Raw genomic sequence first — 24,731 nt, 5'->3', positions numbered from 1 at the left:
TTAAATGGATTTACACACATCATGTGTGGGGATGCATCTGACTGCGCGCTTTCAAAATGGCAGAGTGACCAAATATGTGTGGAATCTAAACCATTCAGAGCGAGAGCTGCAGGCCTGCAAATGATACACTCCTCTCAACCCACACACTCCTCATCCCAGCACTGTTTCAACACAACCAGCCTTTTGTGTTCCCGCTCTTCAACCACACACATTATAGAGCGTCACGGGTTCCAGACCAGCAAACCCCGTCCACGCTGCAAACATCTCCAGTCAAACATCACTCTGCATTACACGGATTATGGGTCTGCGATTCGAACTAACTTTAGCATGCAACCGGATATGAACTAGAGTTGTGTGGCTTGTTGAAGAGAGGGGTGCTATTACTATTATTCTAATGTCAAACTCTATAAAATTCATTTAGGTTGAGTTGCTTGGCCACTTATGGTTGTTGTTTTCAATGCTTTTTTAGGGAGCCCGTAACATTTCACATTTGCACACGGCCGTTTGAAAATTTATTGTGGAAATCATAATTCTATTTTTTTCTGAAATTCTGTTACACATTTACATTTTTCTGGATGTATGGATTAAATTCAAATTCATCTTATTTTTAAATGCTCGTAACCAAATTAAGGCATTTCATTGTTGTAAAAAAAATGTAACAAATTCAATTGATTAGACATGAAATTTCTGAAATTTACAGAATCAGACGTTTGGAAAAATAAAACAGATTTTGGGAACAATTGGAGAAAAAAAATCTGAAATTTCTGTTCAACTTTTAATAAATTGCTGTTGATTTCAAATTTCATAGAGATGCTTTTTGATAAAAAATGAACCATTATGCAGTTCACACAGAACACGTTTTCCACACGGCCCTTTGAGATCGAATCTTTATTTAGACCTTGCTCGTGTCATATTATAAATATATCATAATTCTACTTTTTTTTCTGAAATTCTGTTACACATTTAAATTTTTCTGGATGTATGGATTAAATTCAATTTTATTTTATTTTTAAATGCTTGTAACCAAATTAGGCATTTCATTGTTGTAAAACAAAGTAACAAATTCAATTGATTAGACATGCTTTTTGATTATAAAATTGAAATTCTATAATTCTATAATATAAATTGTTCAACTTTTAATAAATTGCTGTTGATTTCAAATTTCATAGGGATGCTTTTTTGATAAAAAACGAACCATTATTGAGTTCACACAGAACGGCCCTGCGAGATTGAATCTTTATTTAGCCCTTGGGTTCCTGCATTTATGTGCTCAGGTGTGTTTGGGCCAGGACACACGAGGATGGGGTTGCTGTACCTGATCCTGGGGTGAGCAGAGGTCCCTCCAGCTCCAGCGCCTCCTCCTCCGCCTCCTCCAGCTTCTTCTTCTTCTTCTTGGGGTCGCGGGGTTTGCGCAGTAAGGACAGCTCCTCGGGGTGCCGGATGTCTGCAGAAGAGGAACGCGTTGGAATTAAAAGTGAACTCATCACAATACCCCACCTAACGCACACAGAGTCGCAGACTCCGAAGGCCATTTCACGCGGATAAACGCAAGAGACAGAAATGGAAAACATGGAAACAAGGAATAATACGTTTCAACAAGTCTAAATGCAAACCAGCCTGAATTACAGCATGTCTGAATGAATAGAATAGGGAATGATTTCAATTGCTGATAATTCACCGTATACATGATGTCATGTTTCATCTACGAAACTCATTTGAGTGATCACAAATTCTGTTTTACAATTTTTATTTATATAATGTTTTATTTTGTTGTTACGTTTTAATGGTCAAATGACTATGGTCATGAAAAGGCATGTATAATTAATTGAAATCATTCAACATGCACAATTTAACAATAATTAATTTAAATTAAAAGTTATCAGTTTTATTTTTCCAAAATTTGTGTCTTCCGTTTTATTTTTATTTTCTGGATTCTGTTTTAATTGTTTATTTTAAATTTAAATGCATTAATAAAAAAAAAGCATGTCTAATGAATTCATAAAATGCATTAATTTACTTTTTCCAAAAATAAGGCCCTAAGAAATTTTTTCAGAAATTCTGTATTGACTGTTTATTTTTTCTGGATTTATGATTTAACAAGATATATTATCAAAACTGGTGTTAATAATATTAAGCCATAAAGCATTGACATTTTAATTAATCTTTTAATGAAACTATATTTTCTATATAACTATATCTGTTATATTTTAACAGAAACTAAATTAACAAAGTGCTACAAAGCATATGTTTACTGTTCAAATCAAAACATGGAAGAACAACTGTGTGATAGACTTTTAAATGTTTATTTTATTTTAATTATACTGAACATACAAAACTCATATTTAATAGCAGTATTTTTGTGCTTTAATATTCACAGACACTATAATATATCATGATGTGATCAAGTATGATTAAGTGTGCAGCTTTACTTTTTATTTGTCCATCCAAAATTCTATGCATTCCGCATCAAACAGCAAATTCCATTTTTATGGATTCCGCAATTCTGTGTGTTCCGTATCAAATCCCAGGGCCTCAGACAGTGGCATCAGATGTCTAAAGAGACCTTGAGAAGAGGACTCCAACACATACAAGCATCAATTTAGCTTACATAATAAAGCACATTTTAAAAATAGCCAACAGTTTTGAATTTTTGTTGAAATTCTTGCACTTCAATTCTCCACTACTTCAAGTATTATGGCAGGCGGACCTGAATTTTCCACAGTCCTGGAGGAAACGAGTGTGACGGAGAGTGAGTGTGTGTTGGGGAGGGGCTTCATGGCTTGGCAGGAACGGCTTGTTTAGTTGTGTTACTAAAGCAAAAGCATTCCAGAGGTTTTAAGAACTACCAGATGGCAGTTCTCTCTCTCTCCGGGTCTGCCCTTTTACAGCCATGTGTGAGCGAACTGTGGCAGGACACGGCAGAGCGGGAGTGAGGGAGAGTAACTCGAAAAATTCCAATCAACAGACAGAAGATCCTTCAGCAAACGCTCCCAAATAAACATCCATAACTCACGTGAGGCTGACTGAGAAACCACACATTTATCATGCTATTGCATCTCTGACAGGCAGCGCTTGGAGAAACAGCTCGCTTTAGGGGGTCAATCACACACACACTCCAATCCAAACGCAGTCCGCTCGCTTTAGGGGGTCAATCACACACACACTCCAATCCAAACGCAGTCCGCTCGCTTTAGGGGGTCAATCACACACACACTCCAATCCAAACGCAGTCCGCTCGCTTTAGGGGGTCAATAAAACACACACTCCAATCCAAACGCAGTCCGCTCGCTTTAGGGGGTCAGTAACAAACACACTCCAATCCAAACGCAGTCCGCTCGCTTTAGGGGGTCAGTAACAAACACACTCCAATCCAAACGCAGTCCGCTCGCTTTAGGGGGTCAATCACAAACACACTCCTATCCAAACGCAGTCCGCTCACTTTAGGGGGTCAATCACAAACACACTCCAATCCAAATGCAGTCCGCTCGCTTTAGGGGGTCAGTAACAAACACACTCCAATCCAATTGCAGTCCGCTCACTTTAGGGGGTCAGTAACAAACACACTCCAATCCAAACGCAGTCCGCTCGCTTTAGGGGGTCAATCACAAACACACTCCAATCCAAACGCAGTCCACTCGCTTTAGGGGGTCAGTAACAAACACACTCCAATCCGAATGCAGTCCGCTCGCTTTAGGGGGTCAATCACAAACACACTCCAATCCAAACGCAGTCCGCTCGCTTTAGGGGGTCAGTAACAAACACACTCCAATCCGAATGCAGTCCGCTCGCTTTAGGGGGTCAGTAACAAACACACTCCAATCCAAACGCAGTCCGCTCGCTTTAGGGGGTCAGTAACAAACGCACTCCAATCCAAACGCAGTCCGCTCGCTTTAGGGGGTCAGTAACAAACACACTCCAATCCAAACGCAGTCCGCTCGCTTTAGGGGGTCAGTAACAAACACACTCCAATCCAAACGCAGTCCACTCGCTTTAGGGGGTCAGTAACAAACACACTCCAATCCGAATGCAGTCCGCTCGCTTTAGGGGGTCAGTAACAAACACACTCCAATCCAAACGCAGTCCGCTCGCTTTAGGGGGTCAGTAACAAACACACTCCAATCCAAACGCAGTCCGCTCGCTTTAGGGGGTCAGTAACAAACACACTCCAATCCAAACGCAGTCCGCTCGCTTTAGGGGGTCAGTAACAAACACACTCCTATCCAAACGCAGTCCACTCGCTTTAGGGGGTCAGTAACAAACACACTCCAATCCAAACGCAGTCCGCTCGCTTTAGGGGGTCAGTAACAAACACACTCCAATCCAAACGCAGTCCGCTCGCTTTAGGGGGTCAGTAACAAACACACTCCTATCCAAACGCAGTCCACTCGCTTTAGGGGGTCAGTAACAAACACACTCCAATCCAAACGCAGTCCGCTCGCTTTAGGGGGTCAGTAACAAACACACTCCAATCCAAACGCAGTCCGCTCGCTTTAGGGGGTCAGTAACAAACACACTCCTATCCAAACGCAGTCCACTCGCTTTAGGGGGTCAGTAACAAACACACTCCAATCCAAACGCAGTCCGCTCGCTTTAGGGGGTCAGTAACAAACACACTCCAATCCAAACGCAGTCCGCTCGCTTTAGGGGGTCAGTAACAAACACACTCCTATCCAAACGCAGTCCACTCGCTTTAGGGGGTCAGTAACAAACACACTCCAATCCAAACGCAGTCCGCTCGCTTTAGGGGGTCAGTAACAAACACACTCCAATCCAAACGCAGTCCGCTCGCTTTAGGGGGTCAGTAACAAACACACTCCAATCCAAACGCAGTCCGCTCGCTTTAGGGGGTCAGTAACAAACACACTCCAATCCGAATGCAGTCCGCTCGCTTTAGGGGGTCAGTAACAAACGCACTCCAATCCAAACGCAGTCCGCTCGCTTTAGGGGGTCAGTAACAAACACACTCCAATCCAAACGCAGTCCGCTCGCTTTAGGGGGTCAGTAACAAACGCACTCCAATCCAAACGCAGTCCGCTCGCTTTAGGGGGTCAGTAACAAACGCACTCCAATCCAAACGCAGTCCGCTCGCTTTAGGGGGTCAGTAACAAACACACTCCAATCCAAACGCAGTCCACTCGCTTTAGGGGGTCAATAACAAACACACTCCAATCCAAACGCAGTCCGCTCGCTTTAGGGGGTCAATCACAAACACACTCCAATCCAAACGCAGTCCGCTCGCTTTAGGGGGTCAATAACAAACACACTCCAATCCAAACGCAGTCCGCTCGCTTTAGGGGGTCAATAACAAACACACTCCAATCCAAACGCAGTCCGCTCGCTTTAGGGGGTCAATCACAAACACACTCCAATCCAAACGCAGTCCGCTCGCTTTAGGGGGTCAATAACAAACACACTCCAATCCAAACGCAGTCCGCTCGCTTTAGGGGGTCAGTAACAAACACACTCCAATCCAAACGCAGTCCGCTCGCTTTAGGGGGTCAATCACACACACACTCCAATCCAAACGCAGTCCGCTCGCTTTAGGTGGTCAGTAACAAACGCACTCCAATCCAAACGCAGTCCGCTCGCTTTAGGGGGTCAATAACAAACACACTCCAATCCAAACGCAGTCCGCTCGCTTTAGGGGGTCAGTAACAAACACACTCCAATCCAAACGCAGTCCGCTCGCTTTAGGGGGTCAGTAACAAACACACTCCAATCCAAACGCAGTCCGCTCGCTTTAGGGGGTCAATAACAAACACACTCCAATCCAAACGCAGTCCGCTCGCTTTAGGGGGTCAATCACACACACACTCCAATCCAAACGCAGTCCGCTCGCTTTATGGGGTCAGTAACAAACGCACTCCAATCCAAACGCAGTCCGCTCGCTTTAGGGGGTCAATAACAAACACACTCCAATCCAAACGCAGTCCGCTCGCTTTAGGGGGTCAGTAACAAACACACTCCAATCCAAACGCAGTCCACTCGCTTTAGGGGGTCAATAACAAACACACTCCAATCCAAACGCAGTCCGCTCGCTTTAGGGGGTCAATAACAAACACACTCCAATCCAAACGCAGTCCGCTCGCTTTAGGGGGTCAGTAACAAACACACTCCAATCCAAACGCAGTCCGCTCGCTTTAGGTGGTCAGTAACAAACGCACTCCAATCCAAACGCAGTCCGCTCGCTTTATGGGGTCAGTAACAAATGCACTCCAATCCAAACGCAGTCCGCTCGCTTTAGGGGGTCAATAACAAACACACTCCAATCCAAACGCAGTCCGCTCGCTTTAGGGGGTCAGTAACAAACACACTCCAATCCAAACGCAGTCCACTCGCTTTAGGGGGTCAATAACAAACACACTCCAATCCAAACACAGTCCGCTCGCTTTAGGGGGTCAGTAACAAACGCACTCCAATCCAAACGCAGTCCGCTCGCTTTAGGGGGTCAATAACAAACACACTCCAATCCAAACGCAGTCCGCTCGCTTTAGGGGGTCAGTAACAAACGCACTCCAATCCAAACGCAGTCCGCTCGCTTTAGGGGGTCAATAACAAACACACTCCAATCCAAACGCAGTCCGCTCGCTTTAGGGGGTCAATAACAAACACACTCCAATCCAAACGCAGTCCACTCGCTTTAGGGGGTCAGTGACAAACACACTCCAATCCAAACGCAGTCCGCTCGCTTTAGGGGGTCAGTAACAAACACACTCCAATCCAAACGCAGTCCGCTCGCTTTAGGGGGTCAGTAACAAACACACTCCAATCCAAACGCAGTCCGCTCGCTTTAGGGGGTCAATCACAAACACACTCCAATCCAAACGCAGTCCGCTCGCTTTAGGGGGTCAGTAACAAACACACTCCAATCCAAACGCAGTCCGCTCGCTTTAGGGGGTCAGTAACAAACACACTCCAATCCAAACGCAGTCCGCTCGCTTTAGGGGGTCAGTAACAAACACACTCCAATCCAAACGCAGTCCGCTCGCTTTAGGGGGTCAGTAACAAACACACTCCAATCCAAACGCAGTCCGCTCGCTTTAGGGGGTCAGTAACAAACACACTCCAATCCAAACGCAGTCCGCTCGCTTTAGGGGGTCAGTAACAAACACACTCCAATCCAAACGCAGTCCGCTCGCTTTAGGGGGTCAGTAACAAACACACTCCAATCCAAACGCAGTCCGCTCGCTTTAGGGGGTCAGTAACAAACACACTCCAATCCAAACGCAGTCCGCTCGCTTTAGGGGGTCAATAACAAACACACTCCAATCCAAACGCAGTCCGCTCGCTTTAGGGGGTCAGTAACAAACACACTCCAATCCAAACGCAGTCCGCTCGCTTTAGGGGGTCAGTAACAAACACACTCCAATCCAAACGCAGTCCGCTCGCTTTAGGGGGTCAATAACAAACACACTCCAATCCAAACGCAGTCCGCTCGCTTTAGGGGGTCAGTAACAAACACACTCCAATCCAAACGCAGTCCGCTCGCTTTAGGGGGTCAGTAACAAACACACTCCAATCCAAACGCAGTCCGCTCGCTTTAGGGGGTCAATAACAAACACACTCCAATCCAAACGCAGTCCGCTCGCTTTAGGGGGTCAATCACAAACACACTCCAATCCAAACGCAGTCCGCTCGCTTTAGGGGGTCAGTAACAAACACACTCCAATCCAAACGCAGTCCGCTCGCTTTAGGGGGTCAGTAACAAACACACTCCAATCCAAACGCAGTCCGCTCGCTTTAGGGGGTCAGTAACAAACACACTCCAATCCAAACGCAGTCCGCTCGCTTTAGGGGGTCAGTAACAAACACACTCCAATCCAAACGCAGTCCGCTCGCTTTAGGGGGTCAGTAACAAACACACTCCAATCCAAACGCAGTCCGCTCGCTTTAGGGGGTCAGTTACAAACACACTCCAATCCAAACGCAGTCCGCTCGCTTTAGGGGGTCAGTAACAAACACACTCCTATCCAAACGCAGTCCGCTCGCTTTAGGGGGTCAGTAACAAACACACTCCAATCCAAACGCAGTCCGCTCGCTTTAGGGGGTCAATCACACACACACACACTTCAATCCGAACGCAGTCCGCTCGCTTTAGGGGGTCAGTAACAAACACACTCCAATCCAAACGCAGTCCGCTCGCTTTAGGGGGTCAATCACACACACACACACTTCAATCCGAACGCAGTCCACTCGCTTTAGGGGGTCAGTAACAAACACACTCCAATCCAAACGCAGTCCGCTCGCTTTAGGGGGTCAATCACAAACACACTCCAATCCGAATGCAGTCCGCTCGCTTTAGGGGGTCAGTAACAAACACACTCCAATCCGAATGCAGTCCGCTCGCTTTAGGGGGTCAGTAACAAACACACTCCAATCCAAACGCAGTCCACTCGCTTTAGGGGGTCAATCACAAACACACTCCAATCCGAATGCAGTCCGCTCGCTTTAGGGGGTCAATCACAAACACACTCCAATCCAAACGCAGTCCGCTCGCTTTAGGGGGTCAGTAACAAACACATTCCAATCCAAACGCAGTCCACTCGCTTTAGGGGGTCAGTAACAAACACACTCCAATCCAAACGCAGTCCGCTCGCTTTAGGGGGTCAGTTACAAACACACTCCAATCCAAACACAGTCCACTCGCTTTAGGGGGTCAGTTACAAACACACTCCAATCCAAACGCAGTCCGCTCGCTTTAGGGGGTCAGTTACAAACACACTCCAATCCAAACGCAGTACGCTCGCTTTAGGGGGTCAATCACACACACACTCCAATCCAAACGCAGTCCGCTCGCTTTAGGGGGTCAGTAACAAACACACTCCAATCCAAACGCAGTCCGCTCGCTTTAGGGGGTCAATCACACACACACTCCAATCCAAACGCAGTCCGCTCGCTTTAGGGGGTCAGTAACAAACACACTCCAATCCAAACGCAGTCCGCTCGCTTTAGGGGGTCAGTAACAAACACACTCCAATCCAAACGCAGTCCGCTCGCTTTAGGGGGTCAATCGTAAACACACTCATTTAGTGCATCACATGAGAAAGCAACAGTAATGTGAGGAGAACACACCAATCAGAGAGAGAGAGGGAGAGAGAGAGAGAGAGAGAGAGAGAGAGAGAGAGAGAGAGAGAGTTATGAAGTCAGTGTTGAACAATGATCCTGAATGACCACACACACTTATTCAAGAGCTACACGTCACATCACAGGTATTCACAACCATTCCCCAAGGCCTAAAGTAAAAGAAGTGTCTGAAATAGCTTTAATAAAGGATTGTAACAGAAATTCAAACATATTTTCATGCAAAACTAAATTGTTTGAATCTGTTAGTATGCATTTACATTAATCTATTTTGACATGATGTATTGTTCATGCTTGCTTCTGTTGTTTGATTAGTGTCATTATAAAGACGGCAACAGGAATATCAGGCTAAAATTATATACACGTGTCTCGTCTCGCGCTTCAATGGTTTAAAGTCATATTGAAATGCTCAAAGGATTCGACATTTTTATTTTATAACAAGTATCCTATTCCTGACAAAAGTATTTGAGTATCAGAGTCAAATTCAGACCTCGATTCCCAGCCCTACTTTAGGTGCGTCCCAACTTGCGCTCTATTGTATATCCACGGACACTATCTATTGTATAATGCCCGGATCGGGAGAGTAATACAAATAACATTTCAATTATTTGCGTCCGGTCACGGGCGGATGAGAGATAAATCATTAATGTGTTGATTTCAATATAGACACTGAACTCTCATTTCACTGTAAAAGCAATGATCATGCGTCACTCTTTTTAATTTAATTTTCAACAACAATATCTCTTCAGGGAAAACCAACACAGGAAAACAAGCCTTGTGGCAGCACTTTAATTAAACAGTTCACCAGGCCCAATAAAGTGTCGGGTTTGTGATATGTAACAGGCTGAAGCGCTGTATTTGACACACTAATAAAGCCTTGACTTGAGCTGAATGTATTTCATTTATTGTGTATTGATCACACTTAAAGTTCCCCTGTGGTGAAAACCCAGTTTTTAATGTTTTTTATGTATGTATGTGGTGTTTTTAATATGCTTTAAGACACACCATGTGTAAGTTGATAAGTGGACAGCATTGCTGAGTATTTCTGCTTAAAACTGCAGTGAACCAAAGACAGTCTCTGACGTCTCTGTATTTCTGACGTCACAAACAACCTTGTAACCAATCAGATCAACGTGTGATCGTCAACCAGTGGATCTCTGAGCTGAGTGAGTGAGTGGAGGCGGGGCTCATTTGCATATTCAAAGAACCGTGTATCCTAAATGAGGCAAGGGTGTCGAGTTACATTCAAGATATTTAAAGGCATGAAGACAAGGAAAAAACAAAAAATTATCAAAGATGAGTTAAGGGATACAATTATTGATTTCACCTAATAGAGCGAGAGAGAATATGTTTCCCATCCTCAGCGAACTCGTCATAAACCCCCTTTAAATAATCATGCGACGCCTCCTCGAGCCCTCCTTCAGGAACAACCGCTTGCGAATCCACATTTGAATTCATTTATGTTTTTGAATGATTCGTCATTAAAATGATGAGAACACAATCGGGCTATACTGTTGTGGTATCGTTGCAAATATGAACTCTAACCACTGATTCTTCACATGCTCGTCCCTGGTAAATGAAAACAAAGTGGAACACAGCGTCTACTCGACATGATGCGATGATGAAGTATTTGAATTTGTAGACTTCAAGTTTACACTTCCGTCTGCACGCGCAGTAACTGGACGCGGCCAATGACCTCTCTACGTCACGATGTAACAGCTAATGACTCGTTTCAAAAACAATTCATTTCATAGACTCAGAGTCGACTCTCACCTTTGAAAGACAATAACTTTATATACGGTGCACTTTCGGATATACATTTTTGCAGGATGTTTTCATTCCCTTAGAGCTACAGTATATTCCACACCATATGAACAGTCATTTTCAAAAATCCATGAGAGGGGCTCTTTAAATACTCAATGGAACCATTAAGGACCTATAATTCTTAAGCGGAATAAAAATCGGAATCATTAAATTCCTTATAATCCCTATTATATATATTAAAGTGGTGATGAACTGAGAAATCTAATTTTCCTTGAGCTTTTGAAATCTAAGAGGTCATCATCATATTATAAGAATATCCTGTAAGTTTCAGAACTGAAAACATCCTTGTTAGTCCAATAAAAGCTTTTATTGACACCAGCCTCAGCAAACGACTCGTTTTTCAAAGTGGGGAACTATGACGTCATAGAGAATAAAACACCACCCCCGCAGAAGAAGATCAACGCCTACTTCAACACGGCCGGTTTAGCCCCGCCCACCGATTAACGCATGTTACGCATAGCTAAATAACATAGATGCCTACCTCGTGATGACAAACCGGATCGAGCTACCGAGCAATACAGAATATTGTCCAGCGCCTGGTTGTGGAAGAAGACAGTCGCTGCATAAGCTTCCTCTGGATTCCAATCGGACTGAGTGGAAAGTAAAGAACGGTGCTGTGCCGTCTATATTGGATCTGACAGGAATGGTGCAACACACGGACTCTGGGTCGAACATGTATGGGCCAATCATTCCGGTTGCCATTTTACAACATTGGACGTTTTCAAAACAATTTCCCACAAGGGCATCGACGGGTGAGTTGAAACTCATTATAATATGTAAAACTGTTATCCACTCACAGCAGTGGGCATTTATTTCCAAGTCTTCAGTACGAGACGCACCGAGCGTTTCTGAGCTGGGCTCAAAACTAGGGTAGAAAATAGCTTATTAGTTATTTATTTTGATGCTTTTGAATGCAAAAACCAAGCGAACGTCATAAGTTGACCTCAGACAACAATATAATAAAATTTAAAAAGCCGGTTAATGAGCCCTTTAATTGTTTGTTGTTGTTTTGTTTGTATAATTCTCCCATTTGTTTCTAGCATTGTAGTATTCAAGTAATAATAAACATTTCATGCAATTTTGTGTGTGTGTGTGTGTGTGTGTGTGTGTGTGTGTGTGAGTGTGTGAGAGAGAGAGAGAGAGATCAATTGAAATCGATTAGAGAGATGAGGTCATCAAACTTGTTTCCTGGGCAAAAGACTTTTTCTGCAGATATTGAAAGCGAGAGGATTCAACCTTGAATTGCTCATAAGGCCTTGTTTTCCATAAATGGACACAACAAAAGTTACACTGCCAGTTCCATTGATAAGAATCGTTTGTAAAAACAAGATTTGGAGCGGTTCAAGGACGTGCTGGGTCCTAGTAATGCTAAGAAAGAGCAATCATGGCAGCTCAGTGTGTTTAACAAATAATCAAGAGCCAGAAATGTGGTTCATTTATCAGATACCAGAGCTGTGGCATGATCGCCTCGACGCTAGAGCCGTGATACACCAGAAGCCTACAAGGAAGAAAAGGAATAGTCGAATAAAGTCGTTATTTTTGTTTGTTTTTTCTAGGGCTGTCAACTTTAGTCGTTTAGCTCGACGCCGTCTTGGTCGACTGACATTCTTATTGGTCGACCAGTTGCATTTTTTTTTTACCAATAGAAAGAATTTTTCAATGATTTACTCCTTGATATTTATTCCTTTATAAGCAGTTATTTATTACTGTATTCTAAATATAATTAAAAAAATTTAGTTTAATTTAGGCTATTTTTGTAACTGCGCCACAGTTTAGCGCACCCACACAATACACTCGTGAACCGCACCTGTGGCCGGCTGTGCTGCTGCTCGCGCTCGGTAAGGGATGCTGTATTCATTCAGTTAGAACGCGGCTTGTTTTGGCTTTAGTCGACAAAATGTCCAGGAAATCTAAATCTTTTGTCTGGCTGCATTTTAAAACAAAGACGACAAGACTGTGGAGGGAGGCGATCGCGTTGCTCCATTACGAGCGCGCAAGTCGCGCGCCTACATTTGAAATCGAACTTGAGCGCGCAAAAGACGTGAGCAGTCTTTTAACGGCTATATCATGCTGACTCAATAGATTGTGTTTTCTTAATGTTTTAGTTTTTATTTGTACACTTGACGCATTTGAAAATAGCCTAAATAATGCAACAAAACAAAAATAAACCTATACGCGGTCCTACAGCCTATTATTAGGATTGTTTTAGGCTATTTGGGTTTTTTGTGTGTTGTTTTAAAACGCCTTGTTCGTCAGGACGAAAGTTAACCAATAGCTTTGAAAGTAAAGAAGAATATAAAGCCTGTATAAACGAGAGCTTTTGTTGGGATTTTTCATTATGTGGCAGATAGCAGTTATATTTTTTTGCAGCGTGTGGTGTGGTCAGGTGCGCGATTGTGACCTAGGACAGAGCTCTTCACTTTTTGCAGTTAAAAAAATCACTTAATTTTCAAAGAATTGTATTATTATTATAGTTTTATTTATTTGTGATGTTTTTTCGTTGTTGTTTTATAAATGCTCAATGAAAATTGTTTAAAAAATGTTTAATCAAAACATTTTTAGTCGACTAATCGTTGCGCAGGACAAGACTTTGGTCGACTAAGGATTTCTTTGGTTGACTACAGCCCTAGTTTTTTTGCACAAAAAGTATTCTCGTTGCTTGATAAACTTATAGTTGAGCCACTGTTGTCACATGGAATATTTAAACATTTTCTTCAATGACTTTCTGGGCCATCAAGTTTCAATCTCTAAGTAACGATGATGACCTAATTCTCATTTTTGGGTGAACTAACCCTTTAATAAAATATATCGTATGTTAATTCTTTATGGGTCATTACTTTGTACTTTTAAAGGGATACTCCACTTTTTTTGGAAATAGGCTAATTTTACCACTCCCCCAGAGTTAAACAGTTGAGTTTTACCAATTTTGAATCCATTTAATAGATTTTCTGATATTTAATAGAATGTCAGTAACCAGACAGTTTCTGGTCTCATTGACTTCCATAGTAGGAAAAAATATATACTATGGAAGTCAATGAGACCAGAAACTGTCTGGTTACTGATATTCTATTAAATATCAGAAAATCGGCTGAATGGATTCGAAAACGTTAAAGCTCAACTGTTTAACTCTGGGGGAGTGGTAAAATAAGCCTATTTCCAAAAAAAAAGTGGAGTATCCCTTTAAAGCAAAGTATTTATGGTCACACACACAAACACACACAGATTCAGATAATCGCTTTAGCATCGAATCGCAGCCCTCTGAATCATAATCGAATCGTGAGGTGCCTACAGATTCCCACCCCTACTGGTTACTTACAAACACAAGCCCTTGGAGAGGTAGAGAAAATACATCGACACATGAAAACAAAAGTGTTTTCAATCCATTTCACGGGGTATTCTGATTTAACACCATCTCTCCATCCAAAGCCTACATCTATTCTCAGCATTAAAGGCTGAATGCGCTCTAATGTACATCAAAATAACACAATCATCATGACGTGTTGTTCTCCACGACCAGTGGGAATATTGAGCCAGGCTAATGGAGTTTATTTTAGGGAAGGCACTCACTGAAGGTTTTGCAGATGTCGGACACGGCCTTGAAGACACGGTCAGAGAAGTTGACTTTCACCCTCATGTGCTTCATGTTGGGAAGCTGAAGTCGCAGAAGCTTGTGTTGTGGGGTGAAGAGAAGCCTGGCGTCGGCCTGAATGCCGTATTTATCCAGCGTCCAGTGGGTCTTCAGCAGCCAGGTCTTCTTCTTCTCCCACCACAGGGCGTGATCTGACCAGTCCTTCTTCACGTCTGCGTAGAGATAGAGAGAGAAATGTGACAAGGTTGGGAATTACACTGATAAACACTCGAGATGAAAAGTAGCCAAGCTAAAACTGGCCTGCAGATCCAGCGATGCAGTAGAGTTGAAAGAGAGGTCGCCTAAAGAGAAGCATGGTGAAGTGTCAGATGTGTTTGTGTGAAACTGCACTTGCCAAAGTGGAGGCTTGCGTTCTGGCCCGGACGAAAGATTCGTCGCACACAGGCCGAAAATAGGAGCGGTTGGAGGTGAAACGCTGGAAAGTGTATGTGTGTGTTTGTGAGGAGATCAGGGTCAGCCCTTTCTCTTTGTTCCAGATTCACATTGTAATCAGAGTCGGATACTCTAAACCAGCTTTTCCTCTAACAGACAAACAGCTCGAGCTGAGGGCGTCTGTGGAGCGACAGAAGAAGAATCCGATTCATACTTATCAGGGGACACATTGAACACGCCACTTAGTCCAGTTTTATAAAAACACTAGTGTTGCCATAGGACTGGAATTTCTAACTTCCATACAAGACCTTGAAAAATATTGAAATCGTCGTCATATTTGAACAGTTAATTTAGACTTGACCCTAGTCGACGTATTAGCTTATTAACTGAAGCTCTGCAAGAGTTACAACCTTATGCTTTTGTTTTGGTGGAAATCTACAAATCAAATCACCTTATTGTCACAACACGGTTAAGAAAGTGTGCACACACCCGAAGCGTGCACAGCTGCCTGATTAATTCTCTTTCATATCTCTCTCGCTTAGACAGATTCACACAAACGTATCTCAATATGCCCAACTTAGAGAGTGTCCCAGTAAACACAGTCGGGTCTGGCTTAAGCAAACAGTGGAGAAAGATTGCATGTACTAATATAGATCTTAATCTAACGACAAAAGACAAAAGAACTCACTCCCTGCTGTTCACTAAATAAAGATTATATGCAGTGTTAATTAATTACATTTGATTTCTTTATTCAATTTCTGTACCTGAGAACTGGTTAGACTTACTTTGAAAAACCTCAAAAGCACTGATTATTTCATTTGTATCTTTATTCTATTGTATTTATTTATTTGTATTATTGCTTGTAGTTTAATTATTAGTTCTTTTAGTTCTTGTCACTGGTCTCTAAAATTGTGGGTGTCATAACCTTATTTATTATAATACAAGTAGCCTATACATGGGTAAAAAATAAAAATCACAAAAACAATAACTATTTTCTTCATGTATTGCTTTTCTTTGTGGTGGGGCCAGTGAAAATGCAATCACTGAAATCAGTGAATTAAATCGAAAATCGAGAATCGAATTGAGATCGTATGAATCGGTTCATCTGAATCGAGACTCGGCCCTAAAACGGACGAATACAAAAATGATGTGTGTTGGAGAGGTGGAGAGCTGCTACTGCCACATCCATACTGTGGAAAAATGAAACAGTTATCGATATTTATGGATGAAAAACCTTGACAGCATCTAAATACACGAATGCTAATGTGACACGATAATTATCAGGGCTGGGAATGTATTGACAAATTTCATGATGCGATTCATAATTCATTAGATTCAATTAAATTGTGATCTTTTAATAGTTACACAATCACATTGTCCCGGGCCTCGAGTGACCGTCGCCTGGACCGGAGTCTCCTCTCCATCAGTGACGTCAGTAGGCAGGTACGCACGCGAGCAGACAAAAGAAACCGGTTTTCACTCAGCAGCCCGATATCCAGTTTCTCCCTGTTTTGTGTGACTATATACTGTTAGTTAGTACAGGGTTCCCACACCTCGGTTAACTCCTGTTAGATGTTTGAGTCATAAGTGTCCATTGAATCGATTGTAAAACCTATTTTCCATCTAAAGACGTTTCCATTTTCAACACCAAATACAGGCGAATCCACGGACACCTAACAGGCGTTAGGACGAGTGTTAGCAATATTTCTGATGATTTATTGGTGTGAAATTTCAGCACAATGACAAACAGGAGTGCAAAATGTTGTATTTTTTGAAACACGCCAATATATATTGGATTGAGATTAACACTCGACTCACCAAATGCGGGAAAAATGAATTTTGGCGGGAAACGTTGTCCAATCACGAGCCAATCTGCCGTGTTTCTATGTTCACTCTCTTTGCTGGGATGTTCGTGTAAGACAAATCTGAGCGGCTTTAGCGCAAATACGCAACTCGTGATCCTCATGAAATATTAAATGAAGCGTATCGCAGAATCTGTGCTTTTCTGGCTTACTTGAACACACACACACACACGTCACTACGCAGCAAATAACGGCGCGCTTGTTCACTTGCATTGCAATAACAGCGAATATTAAAAGCATTTGGTGAACAGAAAAGACATTGTTATTTTCCAGCATCCGACATGTTCTGTGTGCTGTATTGATCTGTCCACCTAACACACATTTTTTGTAAAAAAAAAAAAAAAATGCTGTTAAAATCGAGTCCCTATTTTCGTTTATGAAACTTGTGCTGGTTGGTCTGATTAATTGTGCAATCGATTTTCGAACGTAAAGTGACAGCGCTAGCAAACACTCAAGGACTCAAATTCAAGGACTTAACGTGGGGACATATTTCACATTTCATTTCAAGGTTACATCGTGTTATCTTGCAAGTATGTACATTGCTGCAGTTGAGTTTGCGCATGTGAATGTCATGGCAACGTGCAACACAAAGTACCTCACGTGGGAAACACTTAACGTAATGAGCATAACTAACATAAATCAAGGAAGCTAACGTTAGTGTGCATAGACCACGAAGTGATGGCGAAATAACGCATTAGCGGACTGGAGGAAATAAAATAGATTTTTTTCTAGAAAACTTCAAAACTTGTGCTTTCAAGAACCTCGATGTGTATTTTGACTTGAAAGTTTTTTGTTTCTTTCAGATTCACAAACTTTCAAGGATTGAGGACCCATGGGATTAAAAGTTTGAAATTTTAGAAGATTGTGTTTTCTTTTGCTTTCTGTATGATTAAAATTTAATATGTTTAATAAGTATAAAACACAAGTTCAGGTTTACCATTTTTTTGATGACAATTTTTTTTTGAAAGGATTATGAGCCGATATGTTTATTTCTAAAAACAGAACAAGCTAAAGACACTGTGATAAAGTTTGTTTTTTAAAATTGAAAAGAAATTTCTTATTTTATCAGGACAAAACAATGAATGTGCCTGATCCATTTCTCAAATCTTCTGTCCACCTCTGTCACAGCTGTGATCGTTTTTCTTCCGACAGAAACGCACTGACTCAGTTTTTCTCCTCCACACCCTACAGGCCGAGTCTCTTCACAGTCACACCGGCCCCGTCTCAATGACCACATCTCGCTCCCTCGACGACCGCGGCGTCCGTCTCCATGACAACACAACACAAGACAACATGTTCAAGTCTCAATCACAGTCTACAATCATTCTGAAGAAGTTTAATATTTAATTGTTAAAAGATCGTAATCTCGCTTCCAACACCCACGTGATGTCGTTCCTACATGACAATGATTCGCATGCGTCTGTTAACCATTTGACAAAACCTGCGTTATGACCCAGAGAGAGCAGCTGTTCAACCACAGTATCATTATTTCGGTCACAAATATACAAAAATAATCTCAGAAGTACTTGGATGAATGTTTATAGTTTGTATATAAACACTGAGGTCTATGGTAGAGATCAAAATAGAGCAAATCACCTTTTGAAAGTAACGCGGCGCTTCAAATAACGACTGCGTCGATTACACCAAGGGACTGTTAAAAAAATTATAATTGAGTCATTGAATCATTAACTCAACCGATTATTTTAAGAATTCATTCAAATTATTTAGCCTAAATACTTTTAAATAGACTGCGGCAATTAAAATTTTGTCTGAACATCTCGGCCTAGTTAATGACGTTGTTTGGTTTAGTTGTCCGTTCAGAGTCATCTCTATTTGAATCTCAATTTATTCAGAATCTCTAGTCATGCAGAGGCAAAAGCTTTTAGCCAACATTGCCAATTAATAGAAATAATCAACGAGAAGCACCATCCTGTATGCTGTTATTCTGCTTTGTAATAGGCTTGCTACGGTAGTCGGTGTTACACGGTGTTCAGTAGCAACACCTGTTTCATGACTTGACCACCGCGGCACCGTTTAAAGCCTTAAAAATATTTAAGGCAATTACACAGTATCCGTTAAGTCCTGCCTTTGTACACACACACGACCCACAGAAAACAGGCCAGTCGGTATCGAGTTCTCTTTAGGGCTTGAACAAACCATAACACACAAATTATGCCAAAATGTCTATAAGAGCAGTCTTAAATGATTTAAGTAGAGTCTTAAACGAACGTAGAGATTTGTGAGAAAATGGGACACGTGTCAGTGTTCATTCACTCACTCGTTTTTATTTACTCCTTCTCATTCACTCCTTCAAGTGAACAGTATTAGAGGACTAATGTAGGGAATAATAGGCCAAGTGAATGAGGGTTTAGGGGCGATTTCGGATTCATCCCATGTTCTCAAGCACTGAAAAATAGAGGACACTGCAACGCGTTGACAGACAGGACCGAGCAGGTAATATTTAATATGAAACAAAGTCTCAACTTTCAAATTTGGTCAGACAAAGAAAATGAAACAATAAATAGGCCTACCGTTTTATGGCTCTTTATGTCGTGACAGATTGCCTGATAAAGCCAAGTTCCACCGACGTTAATCTACTAACTCTCCTCACTGCTTTCTGACTGATCCTGTCAGATCACATGTCTGTCAATCAAACTCCAAGCGAAGGATGAATTGACACTGAAGTTAGATTCGTTTTCAAACTAGCGCATATTCAGGGCACAATAACAAAACAGTTGTATTCCGCAGTACCGCATCATTATGAATGTCCATTCATGCCTGTGAAAACGCACACATTTTATGTTTGCCTTTAAATTAGCGGTTTAAAAGCCGATATTACCGGTGTTGTCACACGTCGATTAACCGGTGAGAAAATATCCTCACCGTCACATCCCTAATTTGTAATAAGGATATTGAATAGGAAGATGTGTGATTGCTCTATATGGTGATTGTTGAGTGCAACCAGTGAAGTATGAGGAGCAGAAAACACCCTTATTAAAATCTTTTTTAGAGTCATTTCGTTCATTTCGTTTGTTGAATCAACCAAATGACTCGAAAAAAAGATTTGTTCATTTTGATGAACGAGTTTGAACGGGAGAGTCGAGCAAGTCGAGCATTTGAGCTTATAAAACTTAAACTTTGTTATTTATTAAATGAGTGTTTGTTTTGCTTGATAAGACCCTTATTCATCGTCTGGTGTCGTTTAAAGCCTTTGAACAGTTTGCACTGAAACTCTCATTTGGACCTTGAAACGTTTGGTTCCCATTGAAGTTCATTATATGGAGAAAAATCCTGGAATGTTTTCATCAAAAAACCTAATTTCTTTTCGACTGAAGAAAGAAAGACATGGACATCTTGGATGACATGGGCGTGAGTAAATTATCAGCAAAAGTTTTTTGAAAAGTGAACTACTCCTTTAAAGATTTAAATCAAATAACACTTCCTCACGAGATGAAATGGACTTATCAAAGAACAAAAGAAAGTCCTGTCCAAGATTTCTTTGGCCAAATTGCCCAGCCCTAATAACAAGGCCGAGAGAGAGAGAGAGAGAGAGAGAGAGAGAGAGAGAGAGAGAGAGAGAGAGAGAGAGAGAGAGAGAGCGAGAGAGAGAGAGAATGAATCAGTAAGTTTTAGTACAATGCAACAACATTAAAGGAATAGTTCAGTTAAAAATGATAATTCTGCCATCATTTACTCCTTAAGTTTTTTCAAACCTGTAGGGCTTATTTCTTCTTCTGAACACAAAAGAAGATTTTGCTATTGAAGAATGTCAGTAATAGGGCTGCAACAAAAGATTATTTTGATAATCGATTATTAAAACGATTAATCGACTAATTGTCGATTACTGTATTTTGGCGGCTAATCAGTAAGTTTGGAATGATTATTCAGCTTTTTCAATTAGTTAAAACATTAGTTATACATATTCTTACTATAATATAAAAAAAAAAGAAAATCAGTTCAGGTTTTGAGCCAACTAAACAGGTCATTCTCTTTAAGTTTTCAGATTTCGGTCCGACTCAAATCACACACAAATGCTCTCTAAGCATTGTTTAATAGGACCACTGCTTTTCTTAGGACTGAAACAGAAAAAGGGACATTTACTTCAGGACACAAAAATGTTAAAATATTAATCTCCAAATTATTATTATAAATATAAAATTATGATTGTTTTTTTACATGACAATTGAGCTGAAAGAGACGTTCTCATTCCCCTATTAATTTACAGTGTGAAAAAGAAAGAGTAACTAACTGCCATGATATTCTTCCTAACATCTCCTTTTGTAAGTCTTAATGATTATGGAACAAAATATAGGGGAGTGATAAGACTATAATACCTAATAGTGTTCCAATAATAATGCAAAATAAATCATTGCATTACTGTAATTATATTATTATTGATAATATTATGACTATTATTAGTAGTATTTCATCATCTAATAAAGAGACTTATGTTACCACTAGTTAGTTAGCTCCAGCTGGAGAACACTCGAATCTCACCTGCTCCTCTTGTGTCGGGGGTGTTTTAAGTGCTCCAACATGCATGTGGTGCTCCCGTGAAAAGCAAGTTCCGCCTTGCATGTATTGCACATGACAGCATTGTTTGTTTGAAGTTTTGTGAAACTTTCCAATTCCCAAACCTTGCTAGTTTGGATTCGTTTGCACTCCTTCATAATTCGCGCTGTTTTTTTTACCGCTATAGCGTTTCTTTTACCGCAATAGCGTTTGTAAAGGGCTGCATTACACTCTAGCGCCACTGCGGTCAAATCACGATATTGCACGCCCTTACATTAGGTCAAGTGAGATCAAACGACTACTCGACAACAACGATATTTGTCGACAATTTTTTACTGTCGTCGACTAATCGTTTCAGCCTAATCGGTTGACGGACCCCATTGACTTCCACAGTCGTTTTTTCCTACAAGTCTGGATACCGTCATTCTTCAAAATATCGTCTTTTGTGTTCAGCGGAAGAAAAAAATTATTACAGTTCTGAAACAACTTATAAATGATGGCAGAATTATCATTCTGAGTGAACTATTCCCTTTACTAGCATTTTCAGGAAAACTAAAATCCTCTCAGGGTCAAAATGGGTTAAATTAATTACATTATTAAGTTTTAATTTACTACAGTAAGTGTACTCAAAAGGATTATTGCGCTGATACTATTAAAATCTATACATTAAATGTGTTAAATAGTGTCTTTGCTTCCTGTGACGGCAATAAAGCCAGATGCAGACGCTCCCTTTAAGGGTGTAGCCGGCAGCTGGCGATTCAGAATGTGCGTGTGTGTGTGTGTGTGTGTGTGTGTGTGTGTGTGTGTGTGTGTGTGTGCGTGTGCGTGTGCGTGTGTGTGTGTGCGTCTCGACCCCTACAGTCTCCGGCCAAGCTTGTGCCAAACCTCCCTGATGAATTTCAATGAAATGATGCCAGTCCATTTTTGGGACTAGTATGATTTCATCTTTGACCGACATCCACATGAGTCATTACGTTGTCAATGCGCAAGCTATGGAATAAACACGCTCATAGATTCAAACACACACTTTTTCCAGAGGATCCCCAGTGAGACGGGAGTGCTGGGAGAACGGCCCTTCATTGACTATCCATCTAACAGCCTAAATGGAGGGCTGTAATTTAATTAGCTCTCGGCCAATTGCATTTCTTGGCTAAAAATACAGCCTGCCAGCAGATGACGTAATGCTGGACCAGAATGAATCCGTGCTAAGTAATAGGACGCATTAAACGGTGCGGGAGACCTCCAGTGCTGCAGAGAGAGGGGTGTGTTGTGACCCGTGTGAACACACACACACACACATTCGTCCAGGAAGAAGAAACACTGCAAATGACAAATGCATTTCCTGTCCGACACCGTTGTGTACGCAGCCTTCTTCTTTAGGGAAATTACATTTGTGAACATTACAATTAAAAAACACTACAATTAAAAAACACTTAGATGGCTTTACGGGGTACATTTGACGTGACATGATCATTCTCAAGCCGTCTCTGTCCGTCAGTTCACATTAAACAAACATAAAAGAAAATGTGAATCTAAAAATTAATCATCACATTTATATTGTCGCCTATTAAATTCTATATAATTTATATCACTTGCAAAGTAACTGTTTTAGTCACAGACTGGATCCCTGTAAAATCAAGACAATCGTCTGTATTATTACCTCAACATTCGATGGAAATATTCACGTGAACAACACACTGAATATTGCCAGCGATCTGATGTCTGTTGCATATTCAAGAAGCACAAATACTTAAGATATTCACAGGGAGCAGTTTAGACAAATATTAATTGTAGAATACTAAAAGCTCATAAATAATGTATATTTCCATGCATAATGCTGAAATAACTTAATTATCAGGCTTCTAGAGCCAGCCGTGAAAGCCGTTTCTCCTCCCAGAGGGCTTCAGTGAGAGTAAGCAAGTCTCAAACACTAAATCACAGCGAGATCTGATCAACGCCACAGGAAGCTCTGTGCTGGGTAGGGCTTCTGCTCGGTAACTACTTCCTGTCTCGTAGATTAAACCCTGAAGACCGACAGAGCTGCAGTCAGCGTTCAGCTACGAATAAACAAACAAATCTTCACATTAACAGAATAATTCATTGCTAACATTCACTAGATGCTGAACAGCTGAAAAAAACATATCAGGACAATCATGCTGGGTACACACCATAAGATAATCCAGCTGAAATTTCCCTTTTATCTTGATGCTTCTACAGATTATCTTTTCAGATATTCCCCTGGTGTGAGGTGTGTTAAGTGTGTCCGAACCTGATCGGAAGAACGCCGGAGCCGGCCCGATCAGAAATCCTGGTGTGTGTGTGGGGATCCCTGAGGACAAACGAACGCACGCACTGGAGTCCGGATGCTCATTTCGGTTCATTTTCCCGACCAACAATAAGTCCGACCGAGTATTAACCGTTAACTAAGATTATAATAGCCCATTGAATTAAATAAAAATAAAATTGACGAGTGCCTGTGACCTCAGGGTTTCCCATACATTCATTAATTTGGGGCGGCCCGCCACAATATCAACGCTGACCGCTAGGGCTGGGCAAAAAAAAATGATTTTCCGATTAATCGTTTTTTAAAATGTGTTCGATTCAAAATCGATTCTCAACGGCCACGAATCGATTTTTTCCATATTAAGGGCTCGCGGTGCTGCATCTTCTCGTCTCTCTCCACTAGGCAAGCGCCAAGCGCTGCAGCTGTCGATACACACACGCGCGCGTTTAGGAGTCGGGACATGACGGAATATTCACTTAACAATCGGGCCAGCATTGCATCGTAACCTATGATCGTTTATCATTTTCACGTCTTGTGCTCGCGCACTCTCAGAGATGTCTTTCACTGCGTGCACATACAGTACAGCCTAAATCTGCCTCACAAACAGCTCGCCAGAAACAAAAGTTTTATCCCTGGATTATATCACTTCAACAGTTAAAACACACGACATTATGTCAAAACGCTGGTCACACCTTCCTCAGACTCACAATAAGGGGTCTGTGGATGAAACAAGGACTGGTGTGTGTGGACTTCACAGACTTTATCTATGATACTTCATTCACCAATAAACAACAGCTCGTTCTTTGCATCACACATCATTACGCCATTTCTACAAACGCGTAAATGTGAATAGAGACCTCAGTCAGTGAGTGTGTGAAGAATAGACGCTTCTGCCCAGTTCACAGCAAACTCATGCAAAAGCTTATATCACATATCAAGAGTTAACATGTGCAACGGCCACGGTTTCACTTTAACATTTGCGTAATGCCAAGCATTCTTGTTACACACACAGTTAATGCCAATGCATCTGTAGAGACAGGCAAATGTCTTCAAATGAAATGAAGCCTTGTAGGTTTAATCAGACTGCATTATATTATATTATATTGCATTATAGTCCGGTGCAGAGTGAACATAAAGGAAAAAAGGA

At 41.5% G+C, this 24,731-nt stretch overlaps 1 protein-coding gene across 3 annotated transcripts in view; it reads right to left on the bottom strand.

The window, feature by feature from the left end:
- The window catches only part of fermt2 (FERM domain containing kindlin 2), a 63,976-nt gene that overhangs the window by 25,067 nt on the left and 14,178 nt on the right, over positions 1 to 24,731 (bottom strand). For all 3 annotated transcript variants that reach the window (XM_039671360.2, XM_039671361.2, XM_039671362.2), the window contains exons 3-4: positions 14,473 to 14,706; positions 1,316 to 1,444 (exon numbers count right to left, since the gene is read on the bottom strand). In XM_039671360.2, coding sequence (XP_039527294.2) covers positions 1,316 to 1,444; positions 14,473 to 14,706 — 363 coding nt within the window. The remainder of the gene's footprint in view (positions 1 to 1,315; positions 1,445 to 14,472; positions 14,707 to 24,731) is intronic.

Source organism: Pimephales promelas, chromosome 15 (genome assembly GCF_988280905.1).
Source record: "Pimephales promelas chromosome 15, fPimPro1.hap1.1, whole genome shotgun sequence".
Classification (NCBI taxonomy): Eukaryota; Metazoa; Chordata; class Actinopteri; order Cypriniformes; family Leuciscidae; genus Pimephales; species Pimephales promelas.
The sequence above is the reverse complement of the archived record's forward strand: the minus strand, read 5'-3'. Positions and strand labels throughout refer to the sequence as shown.